This window comes from Uranotaenia lowii, chromosome 3 (assembly GCF_029784155.1).
Source record: "Uranotaenia lowii strain MFRU-FL chromosome 3, ASM2978415v1, whole genome shotgun sequence".
Taxonomy (NCBI): domain Eukaryota; kingdom Metazoa; phylum Arthropoda; class Insecta; order Diptera; family Culicidae; genus Uranotaenia; species Uranotaenia lowii.
This window is the reverse complement of record NC_073693.1, coordinates 247251449-247271475: the sequence shown is the minus strand read 5'-3', so window position 1 is coordinate 247271475 and position 20027 is coordinate 247251449. Positions and strand designations below refer to the sequence as shown.

General features: G+C 41.4%; 2 protein-coding genes across 6 annotated transcripts in view; one reads left to right on the top strand and one right to left on the bottom strand.

The window, feature by feature from the left end:
- The window catches only part of LOC129755947 (ras-specific guanine nucleotide-releasing factor 2-like), a 546013-nt gene extending 542150 nt beyond the window's left edge, over positions 1 to 3863 (bottom strand). For all 5 annotated transcript variants that reach the window (XM_055752664.1, XM_055752665.1, XM_055752668.1 and 2 more), the window contains exon 1: positions 2872 to 3863. The gene's annotated coding sequence lies outside the window, so the exon portion shown is untranslated. The remainder of the gene's footprint in view (positions 1 to 2871) is intronic.
- A 7230-nt stretch (positions 3864 to 11093) lies between these two features.
- Positions 11094 to 11854, top strand: LOC129750816 (uncharacterized). Its single transcript, XM_055745896.1, has one exon. It carries the CDS (start codon positions 11110 to 11112, stop codon positions 11791 to 11793), a length of 684 nt encoding a protein of 227 aa, XP_055601871.1. The 5' UTR covers positions 11094 to 11109; the 3' UTR covers positions 11794 to 11854.
- The last annotated feature ends 8173 nt before the right edge of the window (positions 11855 to 20027 follow it).

Here is a 20027-nt window from a genome sequence, read left to right as displayed (position 1 = left end):
AAGTTGTCATTTTTTGTCCGGTTTGATGCAATTAAAATACAGATATTGCAAAAAAAATCATTTATACTTTAAACGTGTAACAAACCACATCGAGTAATCTATAATTGAGGAACAAAGTTCAAGGAATTTTTGATTCAGTCAACTTTATAATAAATTTTAGTCCCTGATAAAGAACCTGTAGGGATCGATAAGTTGGATTTGTAGTATTTATGTAGTATAATTCTGAATCTCAATCCTGAAATCGGATAGAATTCTTTTTTATTATGAAGAGTTAATCACCGTAAATTTATTTAATGTAATTATATTATCGGCTATATCGATGAAATTTTATATTCTTCGAAAAAGAATATTTAAGAGATGAAAGCTTATAGACGGATAGAAGATAAGAATAAGGTGAAAGATGTTGAAAATGAGTAATTATAATTTGAAAAACTTTTCATCATATTTCATCGTTTTGTTCCTCACTGTTGTTTTTTTATGCTAAACGTTTGATGTGAATTTTTTTCTTAAAGAATTTCTCTGAATTGTGAATGTTTATCTGATAGTTTATACCCAATATTCATTTTAATTTTCTCTGCTAATCAAACATAGTGAGTGTTCCACGAAAAAAAGTGGCCCATGATTCCCCACTCTCCCATACTTATGCTGGAAACAAATACGTTTAACAACTTTAAACTTCTATATCAAACATTCGAATTCTTACATGTATAATCTAGAAATGATTTACAAAAATTACTTTTTTGCAGGATATTTGGTAAACATATTTAAATATATCATAAACATGAACTTTATTTTAGTTCCATTAAAACTTATTTTCATTATAATTTATTTTATTCCATTGAATATTATAAACTTTATTCATATATTCATAATCATCAAATATATTTTATATGTCATAATAATAGAAATTGGTTGGATGCATCAGTTTAACATTTTCAAATTTATTGTGGATTAGTTGATAGTAATGAAAATTAATTTAACGGCTGTATCAGTGAAAAATTCACCGATACAACCGTTAAATTGATTTTTAAAACAAAAATCAAGGTGAAATCTTCATTAATAAAGTTGCTAGTAATATTTAGTTTTGTTTTTAATTTAAACTCACATATTGTATTATTTATTTCAATCATGTTTTCCAGAATTGAACGGACTTCTTTTTATATTATGAAATATTGCTTGAGTGAATCATGATAAATCATATTTCAGGAATTGTACTGTGTATTGTTTATTTTTATATTATATCGTATTTTATAACTTCGTATTATATTATATTGTTTTTGTTATAACACGTGCGAAATTTTCCGTTTTGGGTTTTCAGGTAAACAAGGAATATTTATACATTTTTAAAGTAGCTTTTATATGATTTGTTATGAATATGAATATTTTATTCAACACTAGGAGTATAATGTTGGTAAGTATTGTAATTTCCTAATTCCATAACAGCATTTAATGTATCAATATTCCATATATACTTTCCCAAATGACATAAATTCATATTTAGGTCTTTCCACATTCAAAATATTATATGAAGCGTTTGGTAGGGATCTCCACGCTTCATTCCGCCCCTGTATCCTGTATCTTTCGCGGTTTTCATCACATGGTTGGCCTGGCCGTAGTAATACCTGCAATGCATAGGAATATGTAACAGGTAATACACTGAAAAGAAAAATGATAGACGCAAGTCTCCCATTTTCCAGGATGCCTACATGTTTTGGCCATGTTGATGTAAGATGAAGAAGAAGAAGAATCAAACATAGTGAGTGTTCCATGAAGAATGTAAAATATAGTCAAATTTGTAAAAAAAATGTTCATTTTCTTTAATTTTTTGTCAGATGATCGTAATTGTGTAGGAAAAATGTTAAATATGTAGCTTCGAATTGCATTTTTAATTCGTCATTTTAGACATTTTTCAATTAAACGCTATCACACAACATAGGAAAGCTTAAAATCTCATCCTTAATCCCTCAATTTCCGAAATTCAACCTTTGTCAATCAAGAAAAGAAAATGATCAAAACCTGAAACTTGAGTGACCGATTTTCAATGCCAACAACATTTCCCTGGATGTTTCAGTACAATTTGACCCCTCGTCAGGTTAGTTAAAAATTCAAGGGCTTTTGGGAGGATGATGGCCGCCAGGCGCCAAAATTAGGTCAGGTCAACGAGAATTTTCAAGGATGAGATGAAAAGCTACTCGATGCCTGTATTGGTATTGGTTCCGGGCGACCTTAGCCAGACCTTTGTCAAAATTGATCCAACCTTGGATTGGGGCTTGGCTATTTGTTGGGGTCCGAGCTACAAAAAAAAACAAAACCCTCAAGGTAATTAAAACTTCAGTCCTCTCTATGTGATGCGATAAAGGAGACGAAGACGTCTTTCGTTCCTCCGTTAGTTTGGCAGCTGGATGATGGTCCTTTGAGGTTCAAGTTTTCAATCTCTGGTTTATTTTTTATATTTTTTGCTCCTGTTTCTGCCTAAGCTGCTTCGCAGCACAATGAGGGTTTCATCTCAGGGAAGGTTGCTCCGAGATTCATTTGTAGGGAGCTATTTTTAACCTTCCAATCCAGCCCGGACCGAAAGCCGATGAAGATATTTTCCATGACGCGCACTTCTTGGAAGTTTTTCATCCATCTCTGGTTGGGCTTAGGCTTTTACTTTTCTTGCTTTCCTACGTTCTGGGGATGATTATCGTGAAATTTGAGAATAACTTTTATTTACCGACTTACTATGCGGAAAGCTGCTTTCGGTTCACGGGTAAATATTTTTTTCCTTTTTAATTTCGCTTCGGGAAGAATCGTACAACTTTCTATTCTGATCATTACTTTTGGTTGAGGCTGACAATAAAGGGGGTGAAATTAAACGAGAGTACTCACATTTTGCCCCACGAGCGCTCCAGATCCAGGAAAATCTCACAATACACACGCAACCAGGGAATCGTTGAGTCGTTCGCGAAATTACCGCGCTAATTGGGATCGACAGGTGGTTTTACTGCTTCATTAGTCGGGCCTTAAAAAACACTCATAAACACACTTACAAAAGCCCGAGAGCACAACACTTTCACCGCTAAAGTACCCACTAGTTGAGCAACAGAAAGCAGACAAACAGCTTTAATCTCTCCTCAAGGCAGCTGCTCGCTTCTTCACCCGAAGAAGGAGAAGTGCCGCGTGGGAATATTCCTTCTTCTACTTCTTCTCCCTTCACTTTGCTTAGCTCGAAGAAGCAACAGGGCGGTTGTTGTCCTAGAGAGTTGTGTGTAATCTTCCTCCCTTCGGAAAAGATTCTAAAACCGACTAATGGACGATTGGTAGCAGCTTCCTGTTTCTTCACCCTTTTTGCGACCACTCCTAACAGCTTCCCTGGGCCAAAGCCAGAGCGAAAACCAAAGCTGGAACGGGAATGGCTTTTTTATTTGATGTTGATTTCATTTTTCACTAATGTGTTTTTCATTCGTTTTACTGGCATCCTTCCTGTTTAACGATGATGCTCTCTACTTCTTCCTCCAGCAACGGTTGCGCCCATCCTTCGTGCAGCATCGCTATTTTTAGCTACACTCTCAAGGCTACCAGCAATCCCTCGGCTGTGCTGGCCAGAGCCATCCACGGAGCCTAGCCCCGAAGCCTGTAGGCCAGCTAGAGTTGGCCACTTCAAACACACCACAACACTACATTATCCAAACAGAGACACCTAATCAAAGCCCCTACAACTAGGCAAAGATCCAGATAGCTAAATCTGCAACAGGAACACTACACTACACTCCCAGTATCCCCCAGTGCAGAATCCCGGACCTCTCACAACCCCTGGGAAGAGGAAGAATCTCCTAACCGAACGGACGAAATCCTTGTCGATGCGTGTCGAGCGCGTCGAGGGTAGTCTAAGACTGAAACGGAAAATTTTCACTTTCTCTCGCCCGACTACCCGAGGAGGTTGATGAGGCTGACGATCCTGACCTAAACCCCCAAAAATGGAAGGGAAAATAGCCTCCACCTTCAAACCACCCCCTTGTTCCAGCACACCGATCCAGGAAAAACGTTCGCCTGTTGCTTCTGTCGTCATCCGTGAGAGAACCGAAGCGAAAAACCATCCACCGAGAACACCCATCGTCAGTCAGCACAGCAGCCACTCACAGGAACAAGAGCAACAGTTTGGTGCGACGAAGCTTTCGAGGACCCGAACCACGATGCGAGAGAGACCATATCGTAAAAGCTCTCGTCACAGCTTTCCCCCTCAAGGTCGTTCGCCAGCCAACCCACCCATCTCCGGAACCCCAACATCGTTGGGTTGGAAAGGAAAAGATTCTTCGACAGAACAACGCGGAAAACGCGGATGATTACATTTCCATCTGGCATCCTTCGCAGTCAGCAGCAGGAAGGATGCTGCTCAGGTGCGCGCTAGTAAAACATCGTATCCGCCTTATGTCGGGTGGATTTCTAGCAAACATAAAAACGGACACATACACCCACACAAATCGTAACCTACACCCAACCACTTGCCTCATTCTGGTTGACTTATTTTTGATTTACGCACGTACGCGCAATTTCAATGGTACGTGTTTTGTCCGTGCGAATCTTCATACATCCCTAGGTACATACGTACGATACGTACATAACATCTCTCTTCTGTTTGACAGATGGTTTTGCATACCCGCGATAGGAGCAAATTTTCTGGATTTAAATATTTGTGCTTCTCGTCATTTCTCGTGGAGTTGGTGCTACTGGAAACTGGCTGTTTTCAACTCTAGAAGCCGAGCTTAAAATAACTTCAAATAGGTAATGATTTCTTAGAATTTGAATTCGGCTTGTACCACTTACAATCGGGTCACATACAATTTTCGATTCCATGAAGAAATAATGTAAAAATTTGGTAAAAATATGTTTTTGTAAAGTTTTTTTTAAACTTTTACCTACATGTTTTGATGGATTTTCAAAATTTTCGTAAAATACATCCCATCAATTTCTGCAAAATCGTAACATCAACCGTATTTGCCATTTTTTCTACCACTTTTCCATATCAGATGATGATTTCAGATTGTTTATTGTTTAAAACATCAACGGATCACATATTGATCCTAATGGCTACACTATAACTAACAAATTAAAATTAATATCAACATTAAACTACACAATACTTGATATACTTAAAATTTTTCTTCGGAATACGTTTCTTGAGACGTCGAAGTCGAAATGTTCGGAAAACCGATTAAAAGTTTTTAGAATGCCGATGAAAGCGCTTTCGGCCCCGTAATTGTTCAGGCTAATAGGAACGTATCTGTAAATCTGTAAATCTTATGTTGCATTAATAAACCACAACGTAGAGCTGCAGGTTCTGGTTTCGTAATCCTCGCGGTCGTTCGCTGAGAGGTATGGCCTCCAACAGTTCGGGGCAGTCGATTATAGATATAAGAAGGTCCGCTACAACTAGAGCACGTGTAGCATTTCGGCGTACTTGAAGCGTATCTAAGCCTATGAGACGGCAACGGTTTTCATAGCTTGGTAAACGAAACGGATCTTGCCAGTTTAGGTGTCGTAGAGCGTACCGCAAGAAAAACCAGCTGGATAGCCTTGATTCTTTCAGCTCCATTCTGGTAGAAAGGGCACCAATCAGCTGAAGCGTACTCAAGAATAGAACGAACTATACAACAATAAGGACTTTTCAGGCAAACGTACGTCTTTGAAATCTTTGGCCATACGAAACAAGAATCCAAGGCTGATCGTTGGAGAAGTGATGCTTTTTTTTTCCTTGTAGGGGAGAGCCCACTGCGACCAGTAGTTGATCTATTGTGGTAATTACCCCGCGTTAATATATGCTATCAGGCTCACCTGCACTATTGATTGGAGTGACAGTTGATTGCTGACTAAGCATTTTATCCCAATCGGGTATGATATCAAAGATGTATGATATAACCTTCTTAGGGCTGATATGCAACCATATTTCTTGTGCGTTTATTAACTTTGCCCCAAGTACACGCTCTCTCCTATTTAGGAGGGCGCAGCAGTTGCATAGAAGATGCTCTGCAGTTTCTTTTTCGAGCCCGCAGATCCGGCAGTCATCGTTTTGAATAATGTTTATCCGTTTGAGATGTTGTTTTGTTGGACAATGTCCGGTCAAGAAACCTGTGTAAGTACTTAACTCATGCTTACTTAGGTTCAACATGTTTTTGGAGAGTCGTGCGCTTGGTTCAATGAATCTTTTCGCCTGAGCTGCTCCCTCTGCTGTTCTCCAATTGGAGACAATAGTGGTGCTTTCCCAGTTCTTGAGTTCCATATTCAAGGCACTCCTCGATACTCCGCAGAAAGGTTCAGGTCCAATTAACAGGCCCTGAGATCCTTCCCTAGCTAGCTGGTCTGCTTCTTCGTTCCCTAGGATACCGCAGTGGCCTGGAACCCAGAATAAAAATACTCTGTTCCGTACGGCCAGGTTTCTTAGTGCAACAATACACTCCCATACTATCTTGGAGTAACATGTGAACGTACTTAGTGCCCGGAGAGCAGCCTGGCTGTCAGAGAATATATATAGATATTTGTGTATCTGTATCCTCTTTTCAAACAGGCTAAAGTGCATTCTAGAATTGCTTGAACTTCTGCTTGGAATACTGTTGGCCAGTTTCCCATCGGAATTGAGATCCTGAGTCTAGGTCCGAACACCCCTGCCCCAGTTCTATTATCCATTTTTGATCCATCAGCCTAAAGAATTTTATCGATCTGGAAGGAACCGCAGGTCCACCTGACTCCCACACGTCCCTATCGTTGATAGTTACATTGTATGGTATGTCTAGATTGAAAACGGGTTCCATCCAGTCATCGTTCTTTACAATAAGTGAGTTTATTTTAAATATCTTCAGGATTTTTAGGTGTCCTGTAAGATCCCCCTCATAGAGAGTTTTGTTTTTGGAGAGTCTCAAGGCACTACGTTCTGCCTCTAACTCAATAAATTGATGTAGTGGCATTCAGAGCCTCGTTTGATTTGCTTCGCATAGCGCCAGTTATAGCTAGGGTTGCTATTCTTTGAAGCTTCGCTAGTTTCTTCCGGGCCGTAGCTTGCACAGTTTTGGTCCACCACACTAAAGAAGCATACGAGATTTTGGGTCTTATTATAGCTGTAAATATCCAATGGATAATTTTCGGCCTTAGTCCCCATTTTTTCCCTACTCCTTTGAGGCAAACCCATAGAACTATTGTAGCCTTGGCTATTACATGCTCTATCTGCGGATTCCATGATAGCTTTGAATCTAGTATGATGCCTAAATATTTCACCTGTGATTCGAAGTTTAGCACTTCCCCGTCTAATGTTAGTGGTTTTAGTGCAGTTTTTCGTCTCGTAGTGAATGCTACCACAGTAGTTTTGGAAGGGTTAATGTTCAGTCCCTCTTCCCTGCACCAGAATAGTGCGTAGTTAAGTGCAGATTGCATTCTGTTTGACAACACATTCTCATATTTTCCCCGAACTATTATTACTACGTCGTCTGCAAAGTCAATAACTTCGAAACCCATAGATACAAGTTTGTTTAGGAGGTCGTCCACGATCAATAACCACAACAACGGTGATAGAACCCCACCTTGGGGACATCCCTTTGTTGGAGTGGCTTTGATTGTAAGTCCTCCCAAACTTGCATAGATGGTTCTATTTATAAGCATGCTACTAGTCCAGTTAACAATTGCCGAGTGGCATCCTCGTCTTTTCATAGTTGTTTCGATTGAACTGTGAGATGCGTTGTCGAATGCCCCTTCAATGTCTAGAAAAGAAGCGAGTGCTATTTCTTTTGCCTCTAGGGTCTTTTCTAGTTTTTGTGTTAAAGTATGTAAGGCCGTAACCGTTGACATACCTTTTTTGTAAGCAAACTGAAAATTGTTCAGCTTACTTGAGCTAAGATACTGCGATTTAATGTGCTCGTCAAGTATCTTCTCCATTATTTTTAAGATAATGGATGTCAGACTGATAGGTCTGAATGCCTTTGGTTGGGTTTTATCTTTTTTCCCTGGTTTTGGGATGAAGATAACGCGCACCTTTCTCCACTGTGTGGGAATATGACAAAGTGTCATACTGGCTACGAACATCTCAACCAAAGCAGGTGTTACCATTTGTTTTGCTTGCTGTATTTGGATTGGTATAATCAGGCATCCGAAAAGTACTGGCGAACGACAGTATTCTTGCGAAAGTCGCACATGCACCTCGGTGAAAGCTTCCCGAATATTTCTTCCCCGACAGTTTGAAAAGGAGCGGTCGTGCGATGTACAGCGAGGCCTCGTTTTACCCCATGCGAGAGCTTGTTCGTGGGTATGAAAATTTTTTAAGCTTCGTGACAGTTTTGGAAATATCTTCGTGACAGTTTTCAATGCGTTGAATTTCGCATGACAGTACTACTTACTCCGTCCGACTGTAGCCGAGATTCAATCGGGCCGAGTTAATTTCGAACGAACGTATGCATTTTCCTTTTGCTTGAAGCTACTGCGGGTGGTGATCACTCCAATCACCCTCCCCTTCCCTTTTCGCCTAACCTGCGCCGACACCACACATCGCGTTACGCCGATCGTATCGTATGCTGCTCGGTGCGAATAGATGGCTCGTTCGAACTATTCGAAACCGAGCAGCAGCGCATACGATCGGGCATGGGTACGGTATGGGCATGACAGTCACCCGTGACAGTCCTGCAAAAACTGTCACGCCCTGCAGCCGACAGTCAGGATGAAATTATTTTCGAAACAGGAGGCATGAAGGGATGAAAACCGAACTGTCGGTTGGGCTCGCTACAGCTTGAAGCACAACACTTTCGGCAACGCATGCTTTGAGCAGATTGTTCAGATACAGTCTGGGTTCTCGCACGTGTGCGATGTAGCCGAAGCATTACGATTCGTTACCGACGGTACAGCAGCGAACCGAGTGGTAAGGAAAACCGAGACAGTTTGTTTGGCAAGAAAAAGGCTGTCATAGCAAAGCTGTACTTTTCGGAAGCCTGGGTATAATCCCATCTTCACCAGCAGCTTTGAATGGCTCGAATGTACTTATTGCCCAGTTAACCATTGACGGTGTAAAGATTGCGCGCGATTTGCGGAGAGCTTCATCACGTCTGACATTCCGATTGCGTTGTTCAGCCGGAGTGTCCTTAATCTCTAAACCGATGGATTCTGGGAAATGCGTACTCAGTAGTAATTGAAGGGTTTCTTCCGGGTCTGTAGTGAACTCCCCGTTGTTTTTCTTCAATTGACCTAGTCCATTTGAATGTTCTTTGGATAGAACTTTCTGGAGCCTGGCAGCTTCTGGCGTAGATTGAACGGTTTCACACATGTGCCTCCAACTACTCCTTTTAGCTTTTCTAATGTGTTTGTTGTACTGTGATGCTTGCAAAATGAGAAAATTGGATCCAAAACAACCAGTTCAAAAAGTTTGGCGATCGCGCATAAAGCGGAGATTCCGCGGTAGTTGCTCACATCTCTCTTATCTCCTTTTTTGTGGACAGGAAACATGTGAGCTTCTTTCCACAATGAGGGAAAGTTTCCGCAGTCCAGCAATGATTGAAAGATGTGCCTGATAAGGCTATGATCATTTAGCATCCGGGCACTTTATTTCGGTGATAGCTACGTTACTAAAGCTGGGATATGCTAAACTTTAGTAGCGTTGTGTTGGTTATGAAAAGGACTATCTTGCATCTTTTTGATAGATTTTTAAGTTAACGTATGTTTGAGATATTTACGATGCAAAAAGACATGGTAAAAATAAGTTTGCACAAATACCTCGGAAATTCTTCATTGTCTACTTGAAAACTCATGAACTGTTGATTTTTTCTAATTTTTTTTTTTTTGCTCAAATGGTTCAGAAGTATTGTAACCGGTTGGTTACAAATCGTTTGATTTTTGTTTTCATTTTTGTAGTATTGTATATTTAGCTCTAGAAAATTCATGTTCCTTGTCGAGTCTCACAACAAGATAGCACCACAGTAGGCTACATTTTTCTGCTGGCTGCTGTCAATTAACAGAGGAGGAAAAGGAGGAAAGAAAAAGAGAACATGGAAGGCGAAAAGGAAGCTTGCTTCAGGAAAATTCGCTCTCTTCTAAATCAGGCGTCCGTGTGTGAAGTCATAGTTTCCGTTTAGTGTCTGTGACGTTCTAAGGAATTCACCCGATAACGCCGGTTGGCTTTCTCACGGGTCGGCCCGCAGATCCCTTGTGGTCTCGCGCCTTATCGTAAAGGATCAGCATCAACAACGTTCTCGGGGTCTGAGGACCTCTAAATATAAAGGAGAACTTCCCTTCTCGGTCTGTCCGGATACGGGGCACTCTCGTGGGCAGACCGATTAAAAGCCTATGAAGGAAGACGCCTGCAACGACCGAGTCCAGCAACGCCCGCTGGCGCCGACGGTTTCGGCACTCCGTCAATACGCCAGTACATTGACGGCCCTCCTGCTTCCGGAACTGGATTTCCGGAACAACGACGTCGCGACAGAGCAGCAACAGCAGCAGCACATCACGGTTAGTGAAGCAATTACACGCCACACAAGACACAGAACATTGTTTATACACACAGACAACACGCCACAATAAAAACATCAATAAAAACGCAAAGAAACATGAAATTCCCGATTTGTTGTATTTTACCCGAAAAGTCCTTGGTTACCCAGTAGCCAGCCGGCCCTGAGGTTCCGTACTCTTGAGTACCTTGCCTTGGCTGGTCTAGCCGCTGCTTTTCTATCCGTAACAAATGGCGCCCAACTAAAAGTCCGCGAAAGGTAACCAAGAGACGACCGCGTAGAATACAAAAATCTAAGGATTTTTTTCTGACGGGAGGTGGCAGGGATTCGTGCGATCCACGAATGGCTGTCGCCGTACACCCATCAATTTAGTGTAAAAAAGTGCTTAATACGATGTTTTGTGTTTAGAGAAGGTCCCGACCAGAAGAAGGACTTTAATCGCTTTCCAAAACCATTTTTCCCGTCAAAGAATTCGATGGTTTTGGTTGCTCGTGTTGTTTGAGAAAATTTATGTTCAATGTTCATGTTTTAACAAAGCATAATTTTATTTTGCATAATTTTAACAACAATCAACATGGCAACACTTTTAACCCACACCTAATACAATTGCAGCACAGCACATTGTCAAACCGATCACATAAACAAAACAAGCATGGTGAAGCGAAGGAGAATTAAAGTTAAAGTGAAATATGTGCCGGTGGAATTCCAATCGACGGACTACGACGCTGATGATTCGGACAGCGATGAGTCTGCGGAAATGCCGTGTCCAGTAAACTCATCGCATCCCAATTACCCGGTTGGATCGTTAGCTGCTGATTTGGAATCATCACTGGCCATATGGAGCTCGATGAAGGCACAGGGAAAACTTTTGCCGATCGATCTGGTAAGAAGTCGGAAGCTCATGCAGGCTTTACACCAGGATCTTCAGGTCCTGTGCAGAGATGCAGAAACTAGACATCTGCCTATCATCGCCACTTGTAAGTACCAGAAATATGAACTTTTGATTAATAACCCCAACCCTACACATTCAAGTTATGATTCTAATTCGGTAGATGATGATTCCTTTTCTAATTTCTCGGAACCCATCAGTAGATCAACCCAACACAATCAGTCTGATTCAAGATCAGGATCCAGAAGTGAAGGATGTTACCTGAAACATAACCCTCCCAACAAGAACAATGATGATTCTAGTACTTCCGGTTACAGAACCATTGAACCTGATAGCTACAACAAATTAGAGGAAGAAATGATGCGCATGATCGAGTGTCTTGTAGATGCTCGCTTAGAACCCTACTTCGAAAAGGCCAAATCTTCCAAAGTTCGGAAGAAAACATAGAATTTTTAATGTTGATTGGTTGAATTTTCAAAACGGCTTAGAATAGGTTCAAGGAATTCGGAATGTGATACGGAAAACAATACTGTGATATGAATGTTAATTTTTTGTGATATTTATTCCATTTTAAATTTGTTTGTTCTTTTTAGGTTCATAGGATTTCTCATGAAAGTTAAAAAAGAACGGACCAACTTGACTTTTGATTCGAGTGGCTTTATGGCTTTGTACGTGACGGCCTGCAAGAATTGGAAAGTCAACGTTGAGTCGGTGGCACGACTTCGTAGGAATCCTGTGCAAAGTAAAAACAAAAAAAAAATAATTTAAAAAAAATCGGTGATCTAGGCCTTGACACACCCACGCATAAGACTAGAGTTTAGAGAACTTAGCTAGTCGTTAAGTCCAAGCGGGTGTCAGGTCACACAATAATGAAATAGTTATTAAAATTGCTTAATTAAAGGTACCTACCTGGAGAATCAATCCAGAATTCATAACGGCACAGGCAACCGTCGACGATGGAAGGGGAAACCCGTCGTGGCTCTTCCATGGTGCTGCGGTATGTGGTGTGTGCGTTAAGGGTTTTCCCTACGAGCACTGGCCAGCTCTGAACCTGATCCAAAGAATGATCTCTTTAACCATTTTAAGATGGTAATTGAATGTTTAATGTACTCACCTATTTCATCTTTCGCTGCAAAGGTATTTATACGGTGTTCCAGGAATGTTTAATAAGCTGCATGTCTCTTTTGATCCAAAAAGATGACATTGGGCAGCAGTAATTTCCTCCAACTTTGTGATGATCGTCAACCTAAAATTTAAAAAAAAAATCGTACCTTAACACGTCCTAATAAAATAGAGAAACTCACCTCAGCATAGCGATGCAATACTGCATTCAAAACCGTGAACCAACTGCTTAAAACTAAGGTTTTAAAGAAAGATATGCTCATAAACAAACAAACAAACACGTATTGGAATATTCTCACTGACAGATCGGTCAGAATCCGATTAGTGAGATATTGCCCGTCAGCAATTTGCCCGCTAGTGAGGATCATTTTGAAAGTGATCTAATCTCCGAATAGGGTGCTGTATATACTTATTATTTATAGGGTACTGTAATTAATTATTTATTTAAATATTTTTGTTGTAACTGTTTAGTACGATCGATCGTTTAAGTGTTGCGCAACATAGTGATAAGTATTTTAGTTTATTTTAAATTGTTTTTTTTTTTTAACTAGTGCTTGTTGAATTAAAACTATGTTGATTTTGGTGAAACAAATAAAGTGGAAAATGAAAGTTTAATTGTGCATGTAATTACAATAGTGATATAAGTTGAGTGAATAGTTTTAGATTATATTTGTGATGCACGTTTAAATGAATTTAACCTGTTGTGTGTTATTTATTACCACGTTTGGATTTTTATTTAATGTGCGTTTTCAAATATGATCTGTGATATTCATGTTAATTTATTATTCTCTAGTTGTAAGATACTTTTAATGATTCGTGCACGTTTATTTATAATTTGGCCTGTTTATCATGTATTTATTTATTTATTTATTCACCATAGTCTTAAAATAATTTTAATTTTCAGTGCACGTTGAATTAAAGTTTGTTTTTATTTATTATTTTATGCATGTTTAGCCCTTAAGATGCATTGCAAATATGGAAAATTTAATTATGCTTTGTCGTTTTAAATGTAATATGTCTGCCACAATTCGATAAATGCGAAGGATTGTTCTGGAAACAAAAAAAATGCAAAACACTTCGTATTTTCACATTTTTTCATTGGAGTGGTGGATAGTGTAACCGGTTGGTTACAAATCGTTTGATTTTTGTTTTCATTTTTGTAGTATTGTATATTTAGCTCTAGAAAATTCATGTTCCTTGTCGAGTCTCACAACAAGATAGCACCACAGTAGGCTACATTTTTCTGCTGGCTGCTGTCAATTAACAGAGGAGGAAAAGGAGGAAAGAAAAAGAGAACATGGAAGGCGAAAAGGAAGCTTGCTTCAGGAAAATTCGCTCTCTTCTAAATCAGGCGTCCGTGTGTGAAGTCATAGTTTCCGTTTAGTGTCTGTGACGTTCTAAGGAATTCACCCGATAACGCCGGTTGGCTTTCTCACGGGTCGGCCCGCAGATCCCTTGTGGTCTCGCGCCTTATCGTAAAGGATCAGCATCAACAACGTTCTCGGGGTCTGAGGACCTCTAAATATAAAGGAGAACTTCCCTTCTCGGTCTGTCCGGATACGGGGCACTCTCGTGGGCAGACCGATTAAAAGCCTATGAAGGAAGACGCCTGCAACGACCGAGTCCAGCAACGCCCGCTGGCGCCGACGGTTTCGGCACTCCGTCAATACGCCAGTACATTGACGGCCCTCCTGCTTCCGGAACTGGATTTCCGGAACAACGACGTCGCGACAGAGCAGCAACAGCAGCAGCACATCACGGTTAGTGAAGCAATTACACGCCACACAAGACACAGAACATTGTTTATACACACAGACAACACGCCACAATAAAAACATCAATAAAAACGCAAAGAAACATGAAATTCCCGATTTGTTGTATTTTACCCGAAAAGTCCTTGGTTACCCAGTAGCCAGCCGGCCCTGAGGTTCCGTACTCTTGAGTACCTTGCCTTGGCTGGTCTAGCCGCTGCTTTTCTATCCGTAACAGTATAAGGAGCCACTTAAGGATGCTCACGAAGTTCAAACCAAGCATCGGAGTGGGACCCTTGATCTCAAATACGGGTAAAAAGACTATGGTTATTGAGAATAACTAAAAGTAAACCGCTTAACTATGCAGTAAATCCGTTTCCGGCTGGCAAAAAGTGTTGCCTGTCTAGTAGACGCCCAGAAAATAACTAAAAATGAATAGTTCCATGGATCGCAATCTGTGTAACCGGTTTTTACGCAATGTGACAGATGTGTTCTGATGGACAAGGAAATTTATGATATAACCGAATTTAAGAGGTCAAATTCTTCGAGATACCAATTCATGAAAAGGTTCGAACCAGATTCCATTCGGTTTTTTCAGCTGAATTTGTGTAAAATATCATGATTTTGCAAAGTATTTGCTTCTGTGGTAAAAAAAATAAATCAATACATGTCTGAAAAAAGTGTGCAAAGAAAAAAAAGAGATTTTATGCAAAAGTTTGAGTATTTCTTGAAATCATTGATAATTTTTTTTTTTACATTTTTACATTAAATGTCATGTTAACATCTTCATTTCCTCCATAGAAAGTTTTTCGATCAAATGAATAGTTTTTAAAATATACACATTTGTAACTGCCCGGATACTAAATGATCATAGCCTTAGGTGTCAGCAGAGATGGCATAAAACGCTTCAAAAAAGTAGCTGAAGATGAATTTTTTAGCTTAGCTGTCGCTTTTAGGATGGCTGCATCGTCGACCAGAATACCATTCAAAGATGACCCTAGATAGTTGATATATTTCCGACAGCCCTGGACAGTTGCTCCAAGGAAATTTCCCCAGTTGTGAAAATACTAGAAAATTTCTCGGCAAAAAGTTCACAAATTTCTGGATCAGAATTCACTGTGTCGCTGTCAAGGAACATGTAAGACGGAAGCCCTGGTTCTTTCCGTTGTTTTTTTACGTGCTTCCAAAAAGATTTCGGGTCTTGAAGTCCTTTGTAACCGGTTTAGATAATTTAAGTAGCTACGCTTACTGACTTTTTTATAAGCTTAGTTCAATTTGCGGTATTCTCCCTTAGTTTAAGGGGATTTGTGCTTGTTGCAGTTGCCGCAGTTCTTTAGTGACCCAGGGAGCCCGTAGATTTGTAGCCACCCTACGTTTCGGAACATGGCAATCAATGATGTAGTTGAGAATGTTCGAAAATGTCTCAGCAGCTGCGTTTGGATCAGAAGGATCGGGCTCAACTTCTCATTCGAAGGTCTCAAAAACGAGAAATAGCTTTGTAGAGAATAAGAAGAAATTAGGGAATGAACAAATAAACAAAATGTAAAAGTACTAAATAAACAACGAAGAAATATTATTGATTTACATTCAGTGTACCCTATGCAAGTTAGCTATAAAAAATGAGTGAAACGCAACATCCACGAAAAATACAATATACCAAATTGTGGAAGAGTAAAAAAGAAAGTGATAACAAGCTCCGCTGGGAGCAGGTTTGGTTCCCAACATTCGTGCTTCTATTTGCGACTGTTACCGAAGACAGACGTTTCTTCCGTGCGATCAGGACCGGAAAAAGGTGAGCTAGGATCACGAAAAGCATCAAAATCCACGTTCTTAAAATCTTGATAGAAGGATGCCGTTTTCTTCACGGAAGCAAATATCCTTGCGGCATCGAGAAAGATCACTAAGGCTGGGTGATGTGGAACAGCTTTGACAAGGGGAGCGGGTGCTAAGTCAATCGTCAGAATCCTGAAACCTTCGTTAACGAAACAGAGGTCGAGCACAAGGATTGAAAAACTCATTCAAACGAGCGACGGAACCTGCATCGCTTCGATTTTTGCTCATAAGAATGTCGTGGAAGGCGAATGAGGTGTGAGCGAGAATCTCCTGTTCTCACGAATCAATCACGACCAAAACGAAAACACGAACAAGGTTCCTGATTCCTTTTTACTTTGCTTCCCTCTTCGCACACAAAGTCGAGCATCAACCCGACGATTGCGTAGCAGCGAGCTGGTTCGTGAAAATTTTTACCAACTCGCTCATGAGCCGTGTTAGTAATGATATTATTTCTTCCCGTGGAAAAATATTCCTCCCTTTGCGAAGCTTGAGCTTAAAAAACACTAACAGCAACAATACTGACGCCAAGCCGTGTTGGCTTTCAACAGCGTTGGCCAACAGGAATTGAAAAAAAGAAGAACAGTGTGCATGCGGCCGGTACAGCCAGTCCATGTTAGTGATGTTATTATTTATTTCAGGAAAATATGCCGAGCCAAAGAAATACATTTGCTTCATGCTAGTGGTGTTATTATTGCTTCCTACGGAAGAATATGCGTCATTTTTTGAAGCTACAAGCTTGAGGGAACATCAATAATATCAACAGCAATAGTGTACACTTGTGTAGGGCAAGCCAATCTTCAAACGATCGGTGCCCGGACGGTACGGAGCCAAAAGATTCCTTTTTCTTTTTCTTTTGAACTGACGTACTTACTCCTCTAAACAAACAGTAAGCTTGGTATCTAAATTTTCACGAAGCATATACGAGTCTCTCGTGATCCCGTTGCTCAGACTCGCTCATGAATATTTTGTAAAACGAGCAACAAAGAAACCGCCATCGTAGAATCGTTGGTGTTGCTATTCGTGATTGTATTGAGCACAAACGAATAGCGAGCCGGCGGCGAAGCATTCTCATGTGCGTTTCGATGAGTGAGCGATTTTTATAGTCCTTGGTCGAGCATACGTCCGTTTTCATTCTCGATATTATTTATCTGACGTAAAGTCGCTGTACTAAGGGCGTCTAAGTATACGCTAGAAGATGCAGAGAACGAAGATCGCATGGGATCTGGAAACAGAAAGCCACTTCGAGAGGAGCACCATTTTAGGCCGGGCATGTTGAAGTCGCCAATGACGAGTATGTCATCCTCAGGAGAGCAAAAAGAGCTGACTTTAGACAGGCAACGCGAAAAGGACTCTGCTAAAACCAGGTCGCCAGAACGATCAGGTGGCACTACGTGTACAACGCATAGATAGCATTTCCGATTACCGAGATCAATGCGGGTCCAAGGAAACTCCAGATCGTCCCAGGAAACGTCTTCGATAAGCAAAGCCGGGAGTTAAGATCTAACGGCAAGTAACACTCCACCACCAGTAGATTTTTTGCTGTTGAGGGGGCTACGGTCGCAACGAAACACTGTATAATCTGGGCCAACAATCTGACTGGAGAGGGTACGGTCATTAAGCCATGTTTCGGCCGAAGTAGCAAGCAGATAACTCGTGTTCTGGTATAAAATGCTGATAGAGTAGTCCGATTCAGATGCAGTACCGGAACGAAGATCGCTGCAAAGGCAGATGCATCATGCGGAGAAAAACTGTCTATGATATCATACGTGCTTGTTAGCACAAGCTGGAGAACCCCTTCGCCAGAGACGAACTCAGGGCCGGGACGACTGTTGACGCTGGCTGGAAACAGCGCGACTGAGTCGAAGGGCTCCGGGGTCTCCGTGGTTCCTAGTACGTTGCGTCCGGGTGCTGGAGGCCCAGTAGAGAACGCCGGATTTCCGAGGTCAGGAGTGTATGGCTGAGTGCATCTGTCGGAAAGCGGAAGCTGACTATGCGAAGAAGATGTTCTTGTCGTAACAGGGTATTTGCCTGTAGGTGTGATCTGGAGAACCCCATCGCCTCCAACGAACTCAGGGCCGGGACGACTGTTGACGCTGGCTGGAAACAGCGCAACTGAGTCGAAGGGCTCAGGGGTCTCCCAAAGGCTCAAAACTGTGCGTCCTGGTGTCGAAACCCGAGAAGCAATTGAGGCGCTTGTAGACGAGATGTGTAGGTGGACTTCGTAGGATCTGCGGTTTGGTGAAAATTCATCACACAACGAGAATATTCCGGGGGAAAATGAATACTTGCCTGGATGAGTAGGCTGGAGGACCTCATCGCCGCATTCGAACTCAGGGCTGGGACGGCTGAAGACGCTGGCTGGAAACAGCGCAACTGAGTTGAGGGGCTTTGAAGCCTCCCAAATGCCAAGTTCGTTGCGTCCCAGTGGAGAACACCCACAAGCGTCAGCAGATCCTTCCACAGCAGGAAAATGGTCGAGGGATAAACAGCAGAGAGCTAGGGTCTCGTCGTCGTTGTCAGTTGGAATGAGAACCAAGTAATTCCCATCAACCTTCAAACCTCTAAGAGAGTCTACCTCAAGGACCGACCCGTGCCAAAGACTATCGGTGTGGTGGCTTCGATAGACTGGAAGAGTTGTACCGATGGGGCAGGAGTCTGAGGCCGATGGTTGAAGTTTTTTGGCTGATCCACGAATTCACGGAAATGCATCCCAGTGGGCCAGGTCGTTGTGTTCAGCGCTGCGTCTTTGAGCGAAGGATCCAATCCGATTTTAAAAGAAACAAATCTTCTAGTGGAGCCATCTACACCTTCGGAAGCAATCGTTTCACTACCACTGGTGAGGTTATATCCAAGCAACGAGAAACTATTTTGTTGACATTTTCATCGGTTATTTGCGGTTGAAGTCCAGCTAGATACAGCCAGAACTTAGGTGCCGGAGGTGGAAGAACAACAAACGGGACTGAAAGATCACTAAGATCGATAGAATTAGTCCCCGTCATTATTGAAGAGACTAGCGTTAGTCCATCGTTACCACGGCGACGCTTGATATTTGGTGACGGATATGCTTGTGGAGTCCTTTTCAGTGGTTGAAACAAAGAAGCTGCCATTGGTGGGTACTGCTTCGGAGCCATATCATCGACTTTTTTAGACAAACGGTCGAGCTGATGCGTAAGCTTGTCCAAAGCAATATCGGGGTAATCGGTTTTTGAAGCGGAGCGGTTGATCAAATCGTCTACATAGCAGCGAATACTTCTGCCGTTTAACTCCGTACGACAGGGGGTACCGATAAACATAACTTTACCCTGTGTGAACAGCTCCCTGTTGAGCCGAATGTTGAATCCGCAACATTGCTGGCTGATGTGAAAGAAATTCCCATAGAATCCGCAACCTAGCGGCTCGAGGTCATTGATCGCTAATTGGCACTCTCCACAATTCTTTTTATCCTTCATGTTGGATATTATGTCGAAAAGACAAAGATTCGAACAAATTTCAAAAGCACCGCTAATATTTATTTTGTCCAGTACTGTTTCTACATTATACGCCAGCGCATAGATTAACCTGGTCCTTCACTTCTTGGAGGACACTCTTTCGAATATGCACGTATCAAAACACTAGCTTGTAGAATACAACGGCCACTTTCGTTTGCTTTTATCGAATTCCACAAAATACACAATTTGAAATCCTTTGAGCAAAAAAATCTTCACGGAATCCAGTACGATGTTGAATGCGCGACGGATAGATTTAAATTGATTTGAAACCCTTTTTCAATTTACGCTTGATTATTATTGCCCAATATTTTTCGAAGGGACGAAACTGTGAGCAGTTTGCTGAATCAAATAGCAATTTAGAAAACCATCAAAATTATTCTTCTGGTACCATTCTAATACAATATATCCCGGGTGTAGTGGCAGCTAGCTTGATCGGGGCTAAAACCTCAAAGGACCTTCGTATGACTAGATAAACGGCATAGCTTTC

Coding starts and splice junctions, on each gene's coding strand:
- LOC129750816 (XM_055745896.1), top strand. CDS start 11,110: ATGGTGAAGCGAAGGAGAATTAAAGTTAAAGTGAAATATGTGCCGGTG.